Source organism: Egretta garzetta, unplaced genomic scaffold (genome assembly GCF_000687185.1).
Source record: "Egretta garzetta isolate BGI_Z169 unplaced genomic scaffold, ASM68718v1 scaffold287, whole genome shotgun sequence".
Lineage (NCBI taxonomy): Eukaryota > Metazoa > Chordata > Aves > Pelecaniformes > Ardeidae > Egretta > Egretta garzetta.
Window position 1 is genome coordinate 422,194 of NW_009260435.1, and position 23,300 is coordinate 445,493.

Sequence of the window (23,300 nt, forward strand, 5' to 3'; positions counted from 1 at the left end):
TGCTGTGGTCCCAGTTCTTTTGCTGTATTTAACCATGATAGCTGCAGGACATGTTGCTCCTCCTGGGAGAAGGGGATGGGCAGCCCCAGAGCATGAGCACGCCAAGCACAGTTGCAAGCAAGGTCATCGCAAGAGGTGTGAGGACTCTGGAGCAACAGGAGGATGCTCGAAGGCCGGATGGGAATGGGTCACCCCACCCAATGGCCAGAGCAACCTCCTGGGGCACCTGCTCCATGCCCCAAATCGATCAGCAAGACGCTGATAGTCCCTTCCCCTCTGAAACCCATGACAGCCCCAGGATTTAGTAGCACCGCTAATGGGCAGAGGATGAAAGTCATGGTAGGAAAATTGGCAGTGGGAGCTGCTGATATTTGGGTACCAAACGATGGGATGTAAGCAGCCCCATCGGGCGGCCCGGTGGGCGCTGGGCAGAGACAAGGAGCGGGGGAACAGCAGGGCTCATCCAACACCACATGCCTGGAGTAGCTGCTTTGAGGACAGCGGTGAGTGCTTTCAAACTTTAATTCCTTTCCATACGTCACCACTCGTCTTCTCCAGCTCTGCCTTCCCCCAGGAGGACAAGCTGAAGCTAACCGAGAAAGACAAGGGCTCGGAGGTGTGCGCAAATGTTTGCTCAGACGCATCAGATCGCTGCAAAGCTGCTTTTATGGGCATTTCAGAGCGGCTCCTGGCAGCGCCACCGGAGCTGAGCTCCGAGGATGCTCACTGCGCCCCATGACGTGAACCCACCGAGTGGGCTTTGGACCAAAAAGGGGTGAGGAGAGCTTGTGTTTACAAAATTTGAATTAAAAAAAATGCCGCCAAACAGAAAAGTCTGTCTGGAGCCAGGAGGGGGAACAATAAACCCAAACGCTTTCCTCTGATGGGTTGCAGATGCAGCATGCCGGCAGTCTCCCAGTGGAAAAAGCGCTGCTGCATGGAGGGCTTTTGCCGTTTGTTCACCTAGGAAATGAAGACAGTGCTTTGGTTTGCCCTGAAACTCTTCGGTTTTTTGCTTTGTAGATGAAATACAGAGATAAAAAGGGCAGCGCTCTTTCTGGCTTGTGTGGTGCTCAAACAACATACTGTTATCTCTTTAGCTTCATAATTAATCTGTCATTTGCACTGGGCCTATTAATTACGGGGGAACAAACCAGTGGGAATCTTTCATATGGGAATTTATTAAGGGCCCTGGAGGCAACCCAACCCCATGCATGGGGTGGTTGCAAGCACTTATCCTGCACTGAACTGCTGCCCACAGGGCACAGACAGCCAGCCTTCAACGGAGGCAGAAACCAGGCTTTGCCAAGCATGGGGTGAGGGCTGTCTCAGCGCTGCATCCATGTCACGAGACCAGAACTTGCAGGCACGTTTGAGCACCAGGGCTGTCCGTCCATGTCCATCCCCTGTAGCTCCTTCCATCGCCATCCTCTGAGGAGAGCAGCCAAAACCACCACGGTGCGCTCACCAAAATTCTCCCCATATTGCAGCTGGACCTCACCGATGATACGGTGAATATGACGCCTCGTCCCCAGAGGAGCTGGGAGTTGCCTGGGCTGCAGAGGTCCCACATGGGCCACAGCGGAGGGACTTCTGCAGCTGGATCTGTCCCTCCTCAACTGAGCCATCCCGGGAGCTGCCCCGCTGGCAGAGGGATGGGCTCACAGCTCTGCGGGGGGAAAGGCTCCCCCCAGCCCCACTATCACTGCCTCCGTCAGCAAGCCCAGCGCTGCTTTGGCATCTGGCACTCGGCACCGACAAAGTGGCACTGACGGTCTCCAGATCTATCTTGGTGGCAGGGAAAAGGCACTGCGGACTGTGGCAAGCCCTTGCTGGGCCAGTTCCTGCCCCTTCCCACCCTCTGTGGTTGTTTGACTGTGGTTTTGACAGGCTGCTCAGTGAGAGCACTGGCTTGGGCACGCACATGGGTGGCCGGAGCAGCAGGGACAGGACGTAGCTTGACCCAGTGCATTGAGAGAAGATCAGTGTCACCGCTGTCCTGAGCCCTCGTATGTTGTCCTAGCTCAGGACCTGTCCCAGGCACCTCTGGGCATCAGCAAACCCCAGTTGCCTGAGTCAGGGTCCCTCTGCCCTCAGCCAGGTCCTACCAAGTGGAGGGGCCACAACCCATCCTGCTCAGCAGACCTACCTCTGACCATCAACACAGCCTCTCCAGACCAGATCTCCTCATCCTCTGTTAAATTATCTTTATACCTAATTAACAGACATTATGGAGGGTAGGAGTGCGCCCAAACTTTGCCATTAAGCATCTAGACAGTCAAGATGGGCCACCTTTGTAATGGAGGAGGTGGGCAGCTTTGAGCCCTGCCATACAGTATCTTCCCTGGTCATCACAGAAAGCAGTACCTGAACTCTCCCAAGAGGAAAGGCGTCCCATTTTCACGACGGTTATTGATGTCCAGCCCTTCTACGCGCTGGAGACCTTGTCAAGTAAAACAAAAGGACTTGTTGTGGAGGAATCCTTGGCAACGCGACCAATGTACACATGACCTTCCGACTTGGAAAACAGATGGCCAAAAACCCAAGTGAGCAATCCCATTGCACACGGCACAGCTCTGCTCCCCTGCCACCGCGGCTGCCGGCAACAGGCCATGACGCACCGTGGTTCCCAAAGCCTGATGGAGCAAGCCGGTGTGCAAGAGGGGATGTGCGGGATGAGCACTGCTCCAGCCTGGATGTGGCATTTCCTCCCTGGCAGCCACAGGCCCAGAAAAGCCCTTTATCAGCTCATTTATCATGTCCCTCCCCTGGACCCTCCCTGCTCCCGTGGGCTCCCCTCAGCCAGCCCTCTGCACCTCCATCCCAGGGGTACATGCCCGTGGGTGGCTTCAAGGGCAGGCTTCAGGAAGTCTCCTTGCAGCCTCCTTCCTCCTCCCTGCTCTCCTCCAGGCCAACATCAAGCCCTGCTGTGCTAAGCACCACAGAGGGCAGCCCGGGACACCTCCATCCTCAGACCCTGTGTGCTACTGCCCAGCACGGGGAAGATCCCAGCCCACCAAGCATGGCATGGAGGAGATCTCCTGCTGACGCCAGCCTCCCATATCCTCTGCTCAGGGAGGACCCATGCCCTCTTCCTCCTCCTGCAGATGACGCTTCCTGGCGAAGGGTGCAACCTGCTGTGTAAAAGCTGCTGTGCTGTTGCTGCCAGTACTTCGAAGGCTGCTCCTCGGTCATGTGGATAACAAGAGGGATTAGCAAATCAGGGGAGGATGAGAGCTAAATGAAGCGTTGCCTTGCAAGAGGCTGCTCCATCCATCCTGCTTGTCTTTGGGTGGAGAAGGGAGAGCAGAGGGCAGTGCTAGTGGGCAGGGCAGGCACAGCGGCACGGCTCCGCGCTCGCTCCTGCCCTCCTGGAGCTGGGGGTACAAAAGCCAATGCCCCACAGCAGCACCCTTCCTGGTGCTGTCCCCATGTGGGGGATGCTTACCACAGCTCAGCCGGGCAAAGCCAAGGAGCCTTGTGTGGCTTTGCAGGGTTTTTGAGAGCTCCTTGGCTTGGCTGGAGCCCGGGGTTCCAAATGGGCACAGCGGATGGCCTGTCCCCCTCCCCAGGGCACCCCAGATCTCAAAGTTTCAAGCTTTGGCAGCAAACCAAAGCAATATATCTTCCCAATTCTTGGTCCCAGAAATGTCAGACTTGTTTAAATTGGACTGTTTAGATGAATTTGTGTATGTTGGTATGTTGGACACCCAACATGAAAGACTTCAGCTCACAATTAAAGTTTGGCAAAGGCCTAAAATCACAGAAAGCAGAGAGTTTTATCATGGGAAGCACTGGTCCCTGGGACGAGCTATTATTACTTCTGTTCTGCTTCAACCACGGTGCATAAACACTGAAGATCGACGGCAGCAAGGGCCGATTTTCCAGCCGACAGTATCGGCTGATGAGAAGGGAGGGGACACACTGCGGTGCAAAGTGCCCACGTCCCTGCAACTGACACACTGGGTTCCCGCCTGCAGTCTAGGAGGTTCCCCCCAAATCCCACATTCCTGAGAAACGCCCATTGCATTGCTGACCATTGCCAGCGCGAACTTCCCAGGAAAAATTCATTTTCAGGAAGGGAATATGTCCTGGAAAATTCCAGCCTCGTGGGGAACAATGAGCAAGAGGCTGGGATGGAAACTGGTTTGCAATCTTAATTATTTTACCCCAAACACTGGCAGCCCAGGCAGCGCCTCTCACCCTGTAATGTCATTAATCGCCTTGGGAATGCCTGCCCCACAAGAGCACCTCTTGCCCTGTTATTGCTCCCTGCATAAGCCCCTCCCAGGCACCGAGAAGAGCTCCCCGTGAAGCTTGGGGGTCTGGCGAGCCCCCCGCACGCACACACCCTGCCAGGCAGGTCCTGGGAATGCCTGATTTATAGTCTTATGCCTCATTCTGTTTACACCAGGCAAGTTATTTAAAACGAGGAGAGCGAGAGGAGCCCCGGGTTTTGTTTAAAAGTCCGTTGAGGAGATTTGCCTTAAATAGTCAAGAGCTGAGATTGGAGGGGAAGCCGCCCAGCAGCTTGGACCTCCAGGGTGGGAGCAGAGCTGGCACCCGCGGGGGGAGCTGGCTGGCTGGAGGAGAGATGGCAGGAGTCTCCCGCTTAACCCCAGGGAGTCAAACCAGCCTGCAGGATCACTTGCAACCCTGGCCTTACATGGCCCATGGCACCGGAGACATGGTTCACCTCCATGACATGAAACACATGAAATGGCAGCCTCAGGAGAAAGGGCACCAGTCCTTGCAAGCCAACGTTCACTCTGAACTCTAATGATGGCAATCCAAAAAGCTGCTCCATGGCCAGAATTGGTGCGGCCACCCCAAAGGAAGCTGTCTGCAGGCTGGCACAGCCCCAGCTATGAGCCCTCCAGGCAGTCCCCCTCCAGTCCTCGAGGCCTCCTCCTTAGGGCCAAGGCTAAATGAAAAGCCAGGCTGATGTAAGAGCCTCCCACGGGGGGACGACACAAGCTCGGTTTGCTCGGTGCTGAGCACAGATCTGATTGATTGCTCTCTATAAATACATCCGGGGTCAACACCAGGGATGGGGAAGAGCTATTTAAACTCAAGGAGAATGCTGGCAAAAACAAAAGGCTATATATAAACTTTCCATGAGCAATGCCAGCCTGGAGGGAAGGTTTTAACTCCTGGAGCAGGGAGGTGGAGAAAGCGCCCCACAAGGAGCAGGGTGAGGCAGTGGGATGGGGTCAGACACATTTCTCTGTGTCCCCAGGGTAGGCAACCCCGGTTTTCCCTCTGACCCCATCCCTGAGATCAGCAAAATCAGCAGAGGTGCCAGCAACCAGCCTTGGCACTGCAGCAACAGCTCCCAACCCCACTCCAGGCAGGACAGATATTTTTCCACTTTCTTGACTTATTTGGTCAAAATTGCTGATGAATTAATCAGAATAATGAGTAACTTGGGTGCCTCGAAGCACTCAGCAGCAACGGTCAAATGCTGGAAGGCAGAGCTGTGGTGCAAAACCTGGCACCCTTTGTTAATCCCTGCATCGTTGCTAATGCCTGTGCCAGCCCCCCCCCCCAATAATCCCTGCTCCTCCTGCTCATCCCTGCATCCCTGCTACATCCTGCACCTGCTGCCAGCACAGGCATCATCTGCTAATCCCTGATCTTTGCAACCTTGCCCATCCCTGCAGCTCCTGGCATGCTACTCACTGCACCCCACCACCCACTGCACCCAAACCCACCCTGGGCAGCATCCAGTGGGACAGGCAGGGCTGTCCCCACCCACTCCCAGTGTCCCCATCCGGTCAATCTGCCAGACCCTTGAACGCCAAGAGTCGCTCATGGGAACGGCATGGGCAAGAAATAATCATGCTTCGGAGGTGTTAGGGAGACAGCAGGCAGAAGAGAAGGGGGCTGCGTGGTGGGGCAGGCTGGTGCCATGGCCCCAGTGACTGGGCAGGCTTGTGGGACACCAACCTGCCTTTTTTTCCATCTTCTCTCAGAGCCCGGGGACAGAACCAGCTCCAGCTGAATGGCGGTACCATTTGCAAGGTGGGGGATGAAATATTCAGAGAGGTTTAGAGCAAATTGGTGTCTCCCGCGGAGCATGCTGATGAATATTTCAGAGGTACAGGCACCCGAAGTAGGGCCAGGAGCCAGCTGAGCACTGCGCCGAATAGGCACCCTGTAACCGCGGCAGCCACAGTGTGGTCTGGCACAGACACTGTCAGGGATCGACTGGGAGCATTGGGCCATGCCAGCGGAGATGCCCGACAGAGCAGAACTCTGGGACAGCCTGAAGCCAGGCAGTCGGAGCAGTGGCTGAGGAGGACATCTCTCCTGGAGGTGCCTGGTGTCTTCCCACTCTGCTCCCACTGATGCGACAGCAGCGAGGGCTTGTTCCCACGCACACGTCCACCCATCCATCAGCCATTCTACGTCACTTCAGTTGCTTCCCAGCAAACACCAAGACAGACCCCACCTTCCCAGTTCCTCCCAGTTGCCCCCCCATCTCACTCATTCCCTCCAAGCAGCATGGTCACTGCACTCCTGCACTGTCACCCCAGGTTTTGGGCTTGCTGTAGGGGGAAGGTGATGCTGTTTGGTACAGAGGACATGCATGCCATCATGGGAGACCCCTCCCGGCACCAGCCTGTGGCGATCTGGTCCTTTCTAGGCTGTAAGACGAGGAAGCCAACCACCGAGACAGTGAAGTATGGGCTCTAGCACAAGGCCCACAAACATTTGTCACCATAAATTAAAACAGAGCTGCCCATATCTGCCACACTCCGAAATCCCCTAAAGTGCAGCCCCGATAGCAGCCCCACCGGCGCCGGTGTTGCAACAACCAGGGGAGTATGCGGAGTCATGTCCTGGGTGAAAAGTTCAGGTCCGAGCTGGGGGAGCCTCCAGGGCAGAGTGAAGGCTGTGGGGTTTGAGATGCGACACCAGGGAATTGCTGGCACCCTGCTGCCCCCGATCCAGCATGGGGCCACCACTGGACACATGCCCTCTGCACTCCCAGAGAAGTCAGTGTAGGGCAGGACCCCCAGTGTGCCAGGAAGAGGCTTTAATTCCTGCTACATCCCCCAGGTGTGGCAGCGGTGGATCCAGGAGCCAGTGGAGCAGGGACGTTCCAGCTGATGGGAAAGTTTGGGGTAGCAGGAGGGAAAGCAGTTGTCGGTACCGCCACGGGCTAAGCCGGAGCTGGGGCCGCATTCCCCAAGGACAGATAAAAGCTACCGTAAAAGGGGAGACCTGTCACTAGGGCTGGCCTGGCTTGTCTCAGGATGGCAGGGAGAGCAGCAGCGAACCACTCAGCAAGTGGGTGCCACTGCAGCACCAGGGTCTGAGGGCCACCTTATCGGCCCCTGGCGCTTGCTGGGCTATGCCGGGGAAGGCAGCGACCCACTGGGGCGTCTCAGAGCCACCTCAGCCTCATCCCCCCTGTGATGGCAACCTGCAGCCGCACGCCCGGCTGGAGCTGTCACATCCCATCAGGCTCTGCCAGCTGCCAAGCCCCCTCTCTGCACACCATCCCCCCTGCCACTGCGGCCCTTTGGTGGGAAGCCAGGATGGCTGATGGGGGAGCCCGGAGTTTCCAGGGGTACAGCCCATGCCTGGCTCCTTCCATCATCCTCGTGCGCCCAAGGGAGTGGGGACCTCAGGTGAAGGGAAGGCAGGAGAGAGCAGCTCCCTCCAGAAGAGCACGAAAGGCGACCCTGGGCACTGCCAGTGCAGAGCAGGGGCCCGTCAGGAGCTGTGGGGGAGCCACTGACTGCAACAGCTTTTGCTTATGATGGGCAAAACGCTCAAGATGCACAAGTAGGAAGAGGCTCTTTTGGAGTGAACTGCAAAATATTGTCTTTGCGCAACTAAACTCCCCCGTCCGTGCCTTCTCCTTGAAGTCTCGGCAGCTCTCGGGGAGAAGGTTTCCTTCCTCCTTACTCCTCCGCGAACAGCAATGTTCCTCCCTGCAGCCAATTAGTGAGCTGGGGTCGGGGGTCAAGGGGCTTCCCAAGTTCACGGTGCTAATCGCCGAACCGCTGCCAAGCGGAGCCAGCATCAAGCAGTGTGCACAGGGCAGCCCCCCATGGTCATCCCTGGGATACCCCAGGGACAATCAACCCCACCCCCTCCACCCCACAAGGTCTCAAAATTTCCCCCATCATCACCAAACACCGGGTTTCCCCCTCCTTGCCTGGCTCCTTGCTTCATTCCTCCCTCGACCTGACAGCCTCCAGCTGCCGTCCCGGCCCCCATGCATCTCTCTGCAGAGCTGTCACGACTTCACCCCACCGCTGGCAGGTCTGCCGGGCTGGAGGAGGAGCCCACGTCTCTCCAACCCCATCTTGGCACAGCCACGCTGGCCTGGGCAGCCCCACTCTGTGCCAGCCCCATCCCGCCAGCTGCCCCCTTTTCCTCCACAAGCCACGCTGCAGCAGGCCGGTGGCCGCTATCAAATATTCATGGCCCTGCGTGGTAAATAAGCATTATGAATTTATGACTTGCTGAATTAAACAGGCTCTGTCTCAGGCTGGCTGCCATTCGTTGAGGTGGAAGGAACAGCAGCATTGCCAGCATGGGGCAGGGCTGGCACATGCAGCAGCAAAGGGTGCTGGCACAACCCCAAAAGCTGACCACGTTCAAACCAAAACCAAGTCCAGACTTTGGGAACACCCACAGCCCTGCAGCCCCCGAGAGCCTGCAACAAGGCTCCTTCACCTCCTGCAAATCCTTCACTGTTCTCTGCATTTCAGCTCCCCTCCGTGGAGCCGCAGCACCTCGGAGCTAACAGGCGTGAATGAATTGAGGCTCAGGTTCACTGGTTTAAACAATATTTAGTCCAGTGCTATGGTTACATGACTAACCAGGTTAATGAATAACATGGCAAGTGTTTGCCCAACACAGGAAAGAAACACAGAATTATTTTGCTCAGCGCAAAGAGGCCAGCAGAAAGTCACCTGTGGAAGCCCAGGGCAGCAGCACCATGCAGGGAAGGAGTGATGCCCGTCTCACCCAGCACCGTTGGAGGAGGATGGTTTTCCACAGCCTATCCAACATGGGGGGCTCAAGGAGAGGGCAGCACGGCTCGGCATCTGAGCCCTGTCTCTTCCCAGGGAGATGTTCAGGTGTACATGTAAACATCTTCATGAGAAGGGAGAGGGGGGGGGGGGGGCGGTAAGGGGAAAAGAGATGGGATAAGCACTGGCAGCAGCGGGTGAGCCATCAGCTGACCTGGCCCAGGAATGTAAACACCGAAGGAAAAGCCAGGGGACAGGATTTCCAGGATCAGCATGACAAGGGAGCACAGGGAAATCTATAAAGAGCTGGGTGAAAGGCTCCCTGCCAGCACCATCTCCCAAGGGAGCACTGTTCAGGGCTGCCCCTGTCTAAGGATCAAATCCAGAGGGGGAAACATTTTTGCCCAAGCAAATATGGCACTTCACATCTCCCTGCCACACCGCAAGGCCATGAGGAGCATCCGGCCAGTGCCACCGTGTGTTGGCCATCCAGAGAGGCCCAGGACGTTACCACTGCTGTGTCCCCTGTGACGTGGCGGCAGGGTGTCACCAGGCCTGGCTGGTCCCCACACTCAGCAGATGGGACCCGTCCCCACACTGTTAATAAAGCAAATTATCTTCTCGTGGCTCCCTCGTGGTGCCAGGCTGGGGCTGGCTCCCCAGTGCTGGGCATGTCCTCCAAAGTACAGCACTGCAAGGCCCTGGCCCAACACCACAAAGCCACCACCCTGGAATTGCAAAGCACCCTGTGTTTGGGTGAACTGCTTCCCAAATCAGCCCCAGCACCCCTTCTCCGAGCTCCTCTTCCTCAAGCGGTAACTGAGCCATTGAGGAGGATCGCCGATGGAGTCTGGCTGGCTGGGGCTGCATGGGTCAGCACTACCCCCTTCCCACCCCATCCTCCTGCCACCATCGGGCTTTGCCACTCAATGGCAGCAGGAGCCACACACACTCCTGGCATGCTTGTCTTGTCACGCGGCCAGCCAGAACCAGCTGGGCTCTTTCGCTGCCACTAAATTTATCCCTGAAGACCCCCTCCTCAGTATGGTCAGTTCCCATTGCTGGGTGATGCTTCGCTCCCACCCCCATGTTTCCCCCACTGTCCTCCCCACCTCTGCTGCCAGGACAGGATGTTCCCACATGGTTGCGTGTGCCACAGGCAGGCTGGGAGAGGCTGCGTTCACACAGGAAGGCAGCATGGCTGGACCCCCTGAGGATGCTCCAGCCTGGCCGCCACCAGCCCCTCGACGCTAAGCAAGAGCCTGCAGGCTCCAGCCTGGCCCCAGGGGGGACCTTGCTGTGCCCCCCGCAAGCCAGACCCACGCATCACAGCAGCATCAGCTCCTCTCCCCAGCTGGGCCGGGTGCTGCAGGGCATGTGCCAGCAGGCCGAGGATGGGTTTGGTGGGTTTGCAGACCACCAAGAAGGTGTTCTGAGCACTGCCAGGGTGGGGAAAGCAGGCAGGAAAGGGGCTGAGACAGGCAGGGATGGGGAGCAAGCTGGGGGGAGCTTCTCCATCTCTGCCAGCCTGTGCACACCAGCCAGGGCAGAGCCATGATCTTTTTTTTGCTGCTTTCTGATTATATTTTCAACTGTCCCTTTCGGGAGAAATCGTTAGCCCAGCACAGTGGGAGAAACAAAGCCCCCTTGGGCAGCCCAGCAGGGTCCTGACGTCAGCCTACACTCCCCCTATCCCAGGACTGCAGCGGTTTCAGGGTGCTGTGAAGGGGGCTGCAGTGGCTGTGGCAGTGGCCATAGTGCGAGGCCGCATGTGAGCTTGAGCCACGTCATTCCCTCCCCACCGATGACAGGTGGGAGAAGCTAGATGATCAATAGATCCCAGTTTCCCTTGCTGGATCCAGACCCAGAGAAGCCCAGGGAGCTTGGACACCAATTTATCAAGCTTCTGAGGCCACATAAAAAACTTATTCCTGCATGTCTGTGGTATTTGAAATCAAAGATATTGCTGACCCTACGTTTGTCCAGTGCACGTAGTCCTAAGAACTTGAAATCCTGGCCGGCACAACGTCAATAGGATGCAATGCTCAGAGTTTGTCGTATTGGAAAGCGCAACTTGCACTCAGGAGAAAACTGCTCGTTGTGAAAGAGTGACCCCAACCGTCGTGCTGGAAAGAAACCTCTGCCGCATCTCAGCCGGTGCGACACCAGACAGCGAGAGCCAACATCTCCAGGGCAAAGCATAAAACCACTGTGGGGAGACACAAGACAGGAACAAAAGTTACAGGCACTGCAGGTGGCGCAGCCCCATGTCCCTCTCCAACAGGAGTTCACTGTGGGGTGGGGGGGATGAAGGAGGTGGGTGAGGAAAAGAACCTGGTTTTGCATTAAAACATTTGAAAACATATTTGAGCCCCCAAAATTTTGGGTGTTAGCAGGTGGGATTTAAATGCATTGATCTCTCCAATTCCACTGCCGGCAGCAGTGAGACTCGATGCTGTTCCCAGTGTCCCCTTCCTGGGACCAGGAACCCCCCTGGTCCACATCTGCCATCAATGCCTGTAAGAGTCCATAGGAAGATCACACAGAAGTTGATATGAACCCTATAAAATGGAGGAAATGCAATCACTGGTGGGAACGTAGGGGACAGAGGATCAAGGTGGGGGGACAAAAGACCGGACAAAGGCGGTCTCAGCGTAACAGATGAGGTGACAAGAGACACTGACGGGGGCTGCCCAGAGCTGGGGTGCAGAGGGAGTGGGGTGGCTGGAGGGTGAAAACAGGGTGCGGGTTTGGTCCCAGGGATCCACCCTACCCGGGAAGATGGGGTGCAGCCCCCTCAGCATCCCTCTCATGCCTGGATTCACTCTATCACCACCCAGTTCAGATACCCTCAGCGACTGACACAAGCTGGGGAAATACCAAGCAAACTGGAAGCACTGCAAAATAATAAACCCACCGAGTGCCTGGAAATCCACCTCACGCCTGCCAGGCACGGTCCCTCATGGAGGACACCCAGCTCACAGCAAAGCTGGCCAGGGGCCCAGACACAGAGGAGCCGGATGGTGCTGCGCGTGCAAGAGTGCACCACCATCCCGTGGCTGTGCCCGCCCCGCAGCCCAAGGGGGGGCAATGGAGAGGGGCAACTGTAGCTTCAGGACAGAAAATCCAAATTTTTTTCACCAAAAGAAATTTCTACAGAAAAACTCTGTTTGCATTTTGCCTACCCTACCCGGGAAGATGGGGTGCAGCCCCCTCAGCATCCCTCTCATGCCTGGATTCACTCTATCACCACCCAGTTCAGATACCCTCAGCGACTGACACAAGCTGGGGAAATACCAAGCAAACTGGAAGCACTGCAAAATAATAAACCCACCGAGTGCCTGGAAATCCACCTCACGCCTGCCAGGCACGGTCCCTCATGGAGGACACCCAGCTCACAGCAAAGCTGGCCAGGGGCCCAGACACAGAGGAGCCGGATGGTGCTGCGCGTGCAAGAGTGCACCACCATCCCGTGGCTGTGCCCGCCCCGCAGCCCAAGGGGGGGCAATGGAGAGGGGCAACTGTAGCTTCAGGACAGAAAATCCAAATTTTTTTCACCAAAAGAAATTTCTACAGAAAAACTCTGTTTGCATTTTGCCTTCGTTTCAAACTCCCACACCATTGCTGTGCCCTTCATCTTCCCTTTCCCCCCAGGCCTCTTCCAGAGGTAAAGACCGAAAGTCCAAGCAATCCCAAATAAAACACCCTCCCTGCATGCATCCAGCCCCACTGCGAGAGAAGTGAGCTGGAAACGAACCAAGCAAAACAGCTGGGAGATGGTGGCTGAGCTGAATATCCCTGAAAAACCCACAGTGTCACGGGGCAAAGCATGCTGACAAGGCCGTGCTCGGGGACAAGGATGGGCACTGCTGTGCCATGTTCCCAAGGCTCTTTCGGCAGGATGATGGCCCCAGCAAGTCCTGGGAGAGATGTGGGGGATGAGGAACTCCAAAACATGGCATTTTTCGATCAACTGAAAGCAGAACTTGGCAAATAGTGTTTAAAATGCTTTAAAAAAATACTGGCGGAGCCAAAAGTGGCACTTTAGTACTTCCCAAGTACTCAGAGGTTTTAGTGCTCAGAAGGGGCTCCTCACTTAATAAAAAGGAGAAAAATATTAAAAGGCACATGAGACATTTCAGCTGGTCTGTAAGAACCTGCCCCTTTGCCCAGCTTCACACAGCACCCACTGCCCGCTCAGACAGGGGGGTACGGGTGGTGGCAGCGACAGCTGAGCAGGGAATGGGATGAAGAGGGGTGCTGGGCACCCACGCTTTGGTGAGGGGCACATAAGGTGCGATTGCGGAAACACGTGCACAGGATGCATCCGTGCACAATGCTGGCTTGCGAGGGGCCGTATGCCTGAGCTGGCAGCGCACGTACCCTGTGCACCCCAGCTCCTCGTGTCGTTTTGTGCTTCCTCACCTGGTGTAGCAAAGGCAGTATGCTGGGGCACTGCTCATGGCTCCCATGGCAGCTCAGCCTCCTGTCCTCAGGCTGGTTCCCACGACCTGCTGCACTTCCTGTGGCTGGCGGCTGCTGGACGGCTCCGGAACATGGTGGTGGAAGTGCTGCCATCCGGGTGGACAGAGAGGCTGAGAGCTGGCCCCAGCCTGGGAACGGCCTCCACGTGGCATTCCCCCCAGCCGTGACACCCAGGGTGGGATCCGCTCATGGCCAGGAACTGGTCTGCCTGCTACCCAGCTGGTCTGCAGACACCACAGGAGAGCAGGTCTTGGGAAATTCGGTCTCAGGTGATTTCTCCTCGTCCTCCAGAGCAAGGCCGAGCCTTGAGCAAAGCCATTATACAATATTTTGCAAAATGCCCAGGGTTGGCTCCAGCCCAAACCCACTTCCTCTCGCTCCCAAAGGGCCAGGGGGCACTCCGGGAGGCGGATGTCGGTGCTGCCGGTCTTGCAGTAATTCCAATCCCTTCTTCCAGAGATGTGCAGGAAGAGGCAGGGAGCGCAGATGCTTTCCCAGTCAGGCTCAGCCTTTGCACGCTGGGCACCAGAGCTGCGAGCAGCACCTCTCTTAGGTACATTGTGTAATGCCCATCATGCACAGTGAGGCAGAGCTATCTGAAAACTCAAATCCAAAAGATCCAAGCGCCAGCTTCCCTTCAAGAGGCTTCAGGAGCCCCTTGCACAGGAGAGTGTGCTCTCCTACCAGCACATACAGTCCGTAGTGAGGCTATTCCACCACTTCCAGTGGGTGTAATACCTTTATCCATACCCTAAACCTACAGGTGAGCTCCAGCATCACGTGTGTGCTCAGCTTGTGGCACTGTACTTTGGAACGTCCTCCATGCGGGTAACTCATGAAGCTTTTTATCGGTGTTTTGAAGGACTACAGATGACCTGCTCATGAATCCCTTACTCAGGTGTTTGATGGCCATTTTAGAATCATAGAATCATAGAATGTTTTGGGTTCGAAAGGACCCCTAGAGGTCATCTAGTCCAGCCCCCCTGCAGGGAGCAGGGACACCGCTAACTAGATCGGGTTGCTCACAGCCCCATCCAACCTGGTCTTGAATGTTTCCAGGGATGGGGCCTCCACCACCTCTCTGGGCAACCCATTCCAGTGTTTCACCACCCTCATTGTAAAGAATTTCTTCCTTATATCTAGTCTAAACCTACCCTGTTTTAGTTTAAAACCGTCACCCCTTGTCCTGTCACAGCTGGCCCTACTAAAAAGATTGTCCCCATCTTTCCTATGGGCCCCCTTTAAGTACTGAAAGGCCACAATCAGGTCTGCCCGCAGCCTTCTCTTCTCCAGGCTGAACAGCCCAAATCCCTCAGCCTATCCTCATAAGAGAGGTGCTCCAGCCCTCGGATCATTTTCTCAAGTTTCTTCTTGCAAAACCGTTTAGACCTTTCCCGAGCTTGGGCTCACTTGGTGGCTGGAACTGGAGGCCCAAGGAAGGCAGGCTGCCCCTCTACACAAAGCCACCAGCGCTACAGCCCAGCCCTGCACCTGGCTTGGGTCTCCTGAAGCAGAGAGATCTCTGGAAATATTTTTAGCTGTGGGGTCTTGAACAAAGGCATTTGGTTTCTCAGGGACGCCGCTCGGTGGCTGATGCACTGGGATGAATCCAGCTGGAGTCACCTGCAACACAAAGGTGTTTCTGTCCCAAATTGCAAGCAAAGTTGCACAGAGCCCAGGGAGGCCCTTTTCCTGTCTCCCCCTTGTTTTTTTTCCTCTCTCCATTCTTTGTGCAAAGCTGTGTTCAAATAACACTTCCCTGGAACAAGGAGAACTGCAAGGTAATCGGTATGAAAAAGTTTGGCATCTGGACATGTTCTGAACTAACAAACCCTTACCCCATTTTCCATTGCTGTTATAACAATGATGGAAAACAATAGGTAGCACATACCCCTGCAGCGAACTTGCCAGCGAGAGCACTTGCACGAGACAGGGCAGGCGCTGCCCGTCAGGCAGACACAAGAGCAGAGGACGTCACCTCAGGCACCCACGAACACTTGCGGGTGCTCTGTGAACAAAAGAAACACACTGGAGATCCTCCTCTCTCACCTTGTGGGCACACGAAGCCTTCCCGTCTGTGTTCCCCGCTCCTATGTGGGTGTGCATCCCACCCGGCATGCTCCGGACGTGTGGTGACAACCCCCCTAAAGGGTTTGCAGTCTTCCCTGCAAGACAAAAAACGAGGCATTCATTATCTATCTTAAAAGGGAGAAACCCAGATTTTACTTCCTTCCTACCAGTTTGATACCAGTTACAGGTGATCTAACTGTTGAGTCTTTTACGAAGACAGTACAGACTGTGGTCGGAAAAGAGCTCATGGCACTGTTCTCATTCTTCTCACCAACTACCCTCCATCCACCTGCCAAGTTAAACATTCAACTCCTCCAGAACCCAAGACATTTATCCCTCTCTGCAGGCCCAAAAAGTGACTTCCGGGGTTGTTTTGAATAAAGGATGTCATTTTCTAATAGTAAATTAAATCACATCTTAAGAAACCAGAATACAGCAACTTTAAATCTCTAGGGAAAGGTGTATTTGGTGGGTCTGAAAGAGCCAATGGAAAGGAAAGGGTTTTATCCCCTCCCTAAAGGAAAGGTTTTTAAGTTTATATAGTATGAAGCAATTTAGCTGTCCATATCGCGAATAAATAACTGACCTGCATCTCTTGGGAAAACATCCATTAGACCATAAAGAACCACAACCTCCTAGGAGACCAGCATCTAGGTACATTCATAATAAAACTATCCAGAGAACAGTTTTAACGCTATTTGGAAAATATAAAGGAGCTCATCTCCAGAAAACTGGCAACTTGAGGGCTAGCAGCACCCTGGCTTGCGGTTAACATGCTGCGGCTGCAGAGAAGAGCCAGAAGCCGTGCTTCGGCTCTCCCAGGCTGTGAGCAAGGCAGGCAACTTGGTGGAAAAATTGTCCTCCATCAGCTCTGTGGCTCTGTTTGCAAAAGATCGGGAGGGCTAACACCCAGCCAGCCTCAGCAGGGAGCCCCCAGCAATTTCACTGAGGCTGCAAATTCCTGTGGGGCCATGAAAACATGAACTTTATGAATCCGACTGCACAGGAACGGACACATGCCGAGCAGAAGTCTCGCATGCGCAGAGAGCTGCGGAAGAGGCGTATCCAAGCATGCAGGTTTGGGGTTTTTGCAGGGGGAGCCATCCCCAGGCGGCAAAGTCCATGTTTGCACATACGGCACAGAAAGAGAGGAATAACATTTCCTCTTCCAGAGGATGGGACAGAGGCAGGATCAGGTTCTAGAAATATCTGGATACTAGACCTCAGCTGAAGCCTCTGACTGATCCAGCTCATTGAAACAGGCCTGGACACATTATTATGGGGGTGTAGGATTGAGAAAAACAAAATTATTAAAGCAAATGGAGGAGGTGTTTTGCCTGGACAGGTCCTCGAGTTTCTCAGCTCTTTGTTTCCAACGTCTTCACCACCAGCTTGAGAGGTGTCAGCAGACAGGCGCTCTGCAGGCAAGTGAATCCTCAGCCCTGATCCACTGGCGCTGCCCTGTGGGAATGAGCATGATGAGGCACCCAGTACTGCTGCACAGCATCCCCAAGACCTGTCCCCAAACACATTGGTGTGGGGGGGCCCCGTAGGAGGACGGGACCAAAACCTGGGTGTCAGACCCAAAGGACCCACTCCAAGGCTCAGTCTGCTTAAATCCACGCTGCAAGACAATGGGAGAGCAAGGTTTACTGTGCTGCCCGTGACACCTCACCACCACGCACTCTCTGCTTCAGGAGTTTTGAGGCAGCGCGTTAAGGATTTCAAACCTGCAGGGACTCCAGATGTCCTTTCCAAGATTTCTTAGCTTATCGTAGCCATAGGTTAAGACAAATTGTACAAAACAAGCTCCCACAAGACATAGTTCTGACTTCTTGTCATGTGAAATTTCTAAGCAGCATCACTCAGGTACTGAGAAATGCCACAAGCAGATGCAAGTCTTTAGTTTTCAGGCTGTCCTTGCAATATGCAGTCAGCTTGTGGTCTTAAAAATGCAACTCCAAGACACCTTTCAGATTTTTGGCTGGACTAGCAGCGGTTCCCATCATCATTGTGCCTTTGCATGCTGACACACTGCTCAGACATCCTTTGCCACAACCCCATTGCCATTCACGGGAACGCGTCCCGAACCACTGAAACCACACAGAAAAGTAAAACCAGCTTCCGAGCAAGTCCTGTTGCATAGAGGCAGTACACGGGCCAGATCTTGGCTAAGTCCAGGCAGCTCCGTCAGAAACACCTCCAGCTCCATTCATCCCATCTTCACGCAGCATCTAAAAGGAGCCAAGACAAGACACCCTGAAGGTAACTGTTTTTCTCCAGGGACAACAACCAGAGCTGCCTGTTTCCCGGTTCACATGCAGATGACTAAAGAGAGGTGAAACAAAGCCTGCTGTGCCTGTAGTAAAAGAACAAGGGAGCAGAAATGTGCCAGAAAAGATGAGCTCACTGTAGAAAGAGTTGAAAGAGCTTTTACAAAAATCAATATAAAGACCTAGGTAGATTCAGATGTGCAACATGCCAGCAGCAAGACACCTCCTTGTCGCCTGCATGCTTTCCTGCATGCTCTTTTTTACCAATTTGTCCTCAGGTTTTCCACCTTTTTGTCTCTTGGTGCCACCCACCTGCACTGGGAGACTTTGGCCGTGTCCTGGGGCTGCATCTTACTCCATCAGCGGCCAAAGAAAAGAGCTCCAGGTGCAGAGGAGCAGGGACGACACAGAAAAGCAGCCTCCTTTGGGGGAAACGAGGCAGGAAAACACGGGAGCATTTATTTTGACCAAGAAAGAGGTGACCTCCCGAGCTCCCACAGGTAGGCATTGCTGCCAGCTCTCGGCTGACACAGGCTCAAGCTGGGAGCCGCATGCCTGAACCTCTCACCTACACGTTCCTGTCTTTGCTTTAGGCTTTGTACTTCACGGCTTACTTTTTCCATCACACCTCATTCCCAGGTTCTGTTATGCCAGGAGATCATGGGCGGAGGGACCACCTTTATTTTCAGTGTTTGCCAGTAAAACCCCTGCCCGCCTCTGCAGGGCAACACATCCTGACGCTCTGTGCTTGGTGGGACGGCAGGTTTGTTAAGGGACTCACTCTGGCACGTCTTTTGCAGCAGCATCTCACCCTGTGCCCATCCCAGGAGAGCCCTCTCTAGCATCTGCAGAGGTGTTGCCGCTGGCCCAAAGCATCACCCCAGAGCGCAGGGCTTGTCAGTGACACCCAGGTCCGTGACAGACCCATCTTGCAGTGCCAAATCACCAGTTCTCATCCCACCCCAAAACGCCCCAAACTCATGCTGCACGGACTCCACCTTCAACGCACATCCCACCAGCATGGCAGAGGGAAGTCATCTCTTGCCCTGATTTCTACGTTCTTTCTTCAGCCCATACCCTGATTCAAGGCCTTGGACATGCCAGTTATCACCCAAGCTAAGCCTGACGCTCAGTGTGCTCCTGAACAAGACATTCCTTGACCTGCTTTTGTCTCATCACTAATTCACACCTAGCAGATTTTCAACTCAGCTCATGTGTGAACTCTGCGCTGGCACTGCTTAATGGCTAAATAACAAATTCTGACAAAGCTCATTAAAAAAAGAAAGCCATGGATGTCAGCAACATGCCTTAAATCTGACCCCCGGCTCCAGGCAGGTCTGCCAGGGAATCAACTCATCCCATTGGAAATCTAAAGGAACAGCAGAAAACTCTACCAGCATAGCTAAGGCACCACTTCTTTTTGTTAGAGATGTGAAGCAGACAGGAAACACGGCTTAGGGACGCTAAACAGTCCAATGGTTTAAACAATTAAAACCCACCCCTGGGATGCATACTGGCAGGAAAACCTCAAGACACGATTACAGCCTGGCTTTAGGGAATTTATCCACGGCTCACCTAGAAACACAGGGAGCCAAAATCCCAGGAACGCTGCTGGTGCTGCTATGGCTGTAACGCGATATGGACATGTTGGCACAGGAAGACCGAGCTGGCAGCTGGGCTGGGAGGACCAAGGTATGAAAACAAAATTCCCTGGCAGTGTTCATTTTTATTTTTCCCCTAGCAAAACAAGATCCTCATGTTAAAAACAAAAACCAAAAACCCAATCATAGAACAGGGGATGAATAGGCTGCTGTCGAAAACATAATTACATTCCCATATATGCTAGGAAGTTCTGAATGACACATTTCTAAAGATGTTTTTAAATAACTACAGGTATTAATTACATATAAAGCTACCAAACCTTTTCTGTCTTTATTTTGAAACCCCTGTCTGGAAGTGTTTTCCATTAGGCAACACCTTTCAAAACACAGCCAGCTATGCAGCGCTCCTGTAGGCACCAAAGAACTGCATCTGAGGCTCTGGACGGACGCAGCACCCACCAGGCACCCCAATGCCAGCTGTGCTTCGCTCCGACGAGGAGGGCGCAGGCATGTGGTACTCGCTGGGGGGGAATGAGCACAAGGAAGAGCTACAGCCCGCCGCTTCCCTGGTACAACGGCCTCTGCAACAGCACCGCTTTCCTTATCCAAGCAGCCGCATCACTGCGAGGTCAGTGAGAGATCCTGTGACTGCATTGCCATGGAGCCGGTTGAGCGGGTGAACTCGCTTCTGGATGTTTCTCACACAAAGGCAAGGACAGCGCGGCCAGGATCGCAGCCAAGGAAGAGCACAGAGCAAATGTTCGAGAGAGGACCCATCCCGCAGGGACCCCGCTTTCCTCCATGGCCCTGGACATCTGGGCAGCGTCTCTGCTGTCAGTCCCACGCACAAGGCGGCTGTGATCAAGCGGTTGTCCTCCTGTCATCTCGTCCTCGCCTGTCTCCATCTAGTGTCTTCCATCTTGGCGTAGGCAGCTCCGAGAAGCTGGGCTACCTGCCTGCTGGGCCCCAGTCCACGGGTGGTCACTGGCTCCAGAGCTCTGGGTTTCCATCATCCAGCTGGGAAAAACTGCATCACTTCTCTCCGTAGTTTGTCCTGATGGAAGTATTGTTTCAGAGCTACATAGCCCACAATTAACCATGATAATTAATGAGAATAATTAAGTAGATGCACAACTAACGTTGCAAGCCTCTAAAACAGAAAGGTTGCAGACATCATCTGTTCCACACCTAAAATTTGGGATAATCAACCCAAAACCTGGTGCAGCAAACAGCAAAGCCATTCAGAGGTGCCCATCCTACAGCCAGTCAGACTGGCTGTAGCAAAAAAACCCACCCCATCCAAAAACGTGGCATAACAGCACTTCTCTTGCCAAAACCCTGGGCAGGGCAATAAAACCACTTCCAGGCCAGGAGAGGACATGGCAGAAGTGATTTTGCAAAGGCACGATACAGCGCTGGCAGCACTGGAGAAACGGCCAGCGCTCTGCCGGGCTGCCACTTGGGGTACTGGGCTAAAATCACACGTGGAGCTCTCAGAGCTGGGAAGCTCCCTGCAAACGTTTTTTATTTGAGAAATAAAAAAGGAGAGAAGCGCGACAGATCAGCAGGGAGAAGGGTGATGGCGCCTGGGAGAGCCTTACCGCTTATCGGAGGGCAGCAAACAAGGGGCAGCAGAATCGCTCCCCTGCGCTCCCGAGAACGAAAGGGGCGCAGGGCAACAAGTGCTGCAGGCAGCATTACCGGGTGACAAGCGCCTAAGGAGAGGACAGGCAGGGTATTCTCTCTGCTGGAATCAGAGTCTGAGCAGGGTGTCCCGTTGCTCTGCGAAATACCTGCCTGCCTGGGAGGTGCAGGGCCTGTGGGTGCTTGTCGGGAGCTGGCGGAGGACAGGAGCAGCACAGAGCTGCCACAGCCTGGCCATGCCCAGAGCCTGCCCAGAATATCCCACAGTAGCTCCCCATGCAAGGAGCTGCCTCACATGGTCAAGAAAGGCAAAAAAAAAAAAGTGCCCGTTGGACTTGGCTGGCAGCAATACCCCAACGAACAGTGACACCGCAACCTGGTCGTCACGTTCAGCCTCACACAGCCTCTGTGCCACCCCAAAATGATGGCGACAGCACTTCTCATTGCCAAAACCCTGGGCTGGGCAGTAACGATGAGCCCATTTCCCTAAGCAGGATTATCACCTTCCCTCCTCCACACACAGGGGACACCGAGGCAGAGAGCAAGAGAGTGACATGATGGGGGCTCCTAGGGCTATTAGGAGATTAGCCACCACTCTTCCCAACAGGGGCACGCAGGCAGAGATGCCTAAACCACCAGCACCTTGGCAAAGCATTCCAGAGCCACAAACAGCAGCCAGAGACCTTGCGCTTCACAAAACTTTCCTCAGCACAGATGGGGACATGGAGTGACATGCAATTTAAAAAAAAAAAAAAAAACAAACCACAAACCACACACACTTTCCCAGGGGGATACAAAAATAATACCATGTACATTCTAGCTTCCCGAACAACAATCACCCGAGGAGCCGGCACTGTGGGAAAGTCTCAGCTAGCTTTTCCTGGGTATTATAAATAGAATTACGGCTGCAAGCAGGGCTTTAAACATGGAGGAAGGGGGACAAGGCCATTTATCGGGCTCTGTTTGAACTTGGGCTCTGGCCCGCATCCAGCTTTCTGCAAGAACAGCTGGTCACTTCCTGCCGAGCGAAGACTAGCGTCGCCACGCTGGGAACCAGGAAGCCCAGGCCAAGGGCTCCCTCTCAGATCCTGGAGCCTGCGAGCTCACCAGGGCCATCATGCCTTGGGCTGCCATGTATGTCATCACTTAGGAGCCTGCTCCGCTCCTGCTCCGGGCCAGGCCTGTGTCCTCCAATGTGCTGTGAACAGACAGACAGCATTGAGATGGGGCAAGTAGGCGTGAGAGTTCCCCAGGAGTCTGACCTGCAGGGCTTGTGTCTGAAGGGTCTCGAGAACTTCTCTTCCAGACTGGTTTCTTGGCCCACGTGAAGGCTCAGTGACCGCCAAGCCCTGCAGGACCAAATCCCACAGCTTACACACAGTTGCCTGGTTCTCCAGGCTCCTTGTCATTGACCAGGTGACTGCTGCTGCCTTTCCCTTACGGGTACACTGCTCATCATGAGCCCCTCGTCATGGGCAGCTCAGCATCCTGTTATCCACATATTCATCCTCTCTTCCTTATTCAAGCTCATCAAGGCTGCAGTTCCCCAGGCTGGTTTTTAAAGGCTAGCATCGTACTTTAAGCAGGATATCATGCATCAGAGACAGAAGCTTGTTCTGTAGTGGCACCCCCAGGGCCCAGCTGTTCATTACTCAGTCTCGCTGCCCCCAAACCTCTTCTCCCACCACTTTAACAAGGACCCAAAACACATCCAGAAAGCTGCCAGCCTTAGGGCCCCAGGCCTCTTCCACTGCAAGAAACAACAGTTTCCCACCACGGCCTTGCTGCTTCTCATCTTTCCTCACAGCTGCAGGCCACCCGCTCCCCACCCTACTGTGGAAGGCGGCGCTACCCCCCCAGCCTTCAGGCCCACAGCTCTCCCCGGCCCGGTCCGTGGGCTCCCATTGCCTGTGAGCCAGCAGCCCCTCGGGACCCGGTGGGGTCTCCACAGGAGGCGGTGGAACCCCCTCAAGACCTGGCAGCCCCCAACAGGGCCCAGTGTTTCCCAGTGGTCCTCAACGGCACCCAACAGCCCCCAGCGTTCCCCAGTAGCCTTCAGTGGCCCCAAACATTCCCCAGCGGGGCCCTCAGCGGTCCCCAACAGCACCCAGCCTTCCTCCACGGCCCACAACGCTCCCCAAGCGGCGGCTGGCGGAGAGGACGGAGAGAGGCCGGCTGAGCGCGTGGCGCCTGCGCGCCAGGTAGGCGTGGTGCGGCGCGCGCCTTTGTTT

The 23,300-nt window shown here is 54.7% G+C and overlaps 1 protein-coding gene across 1 annotated transcript in view; it reads left to right on the forward strand.

Moving 5' to 3' along the window:
* Positions 1-23,300, forward strand: part of OAZ2 (ornithine decarboxylase antizyme 2) — a 44,474-nt gene that overhangs the window by 6,883 nt on the left and 14,291 nt on the right. The window contains 1 exon segment of the mRNA XM_035899486.1: positions 23,122-23,270. Within this exon segment, the coding sequence (XP_035755379.1) occupies positions 23,122-23,270 (149 nt within the window).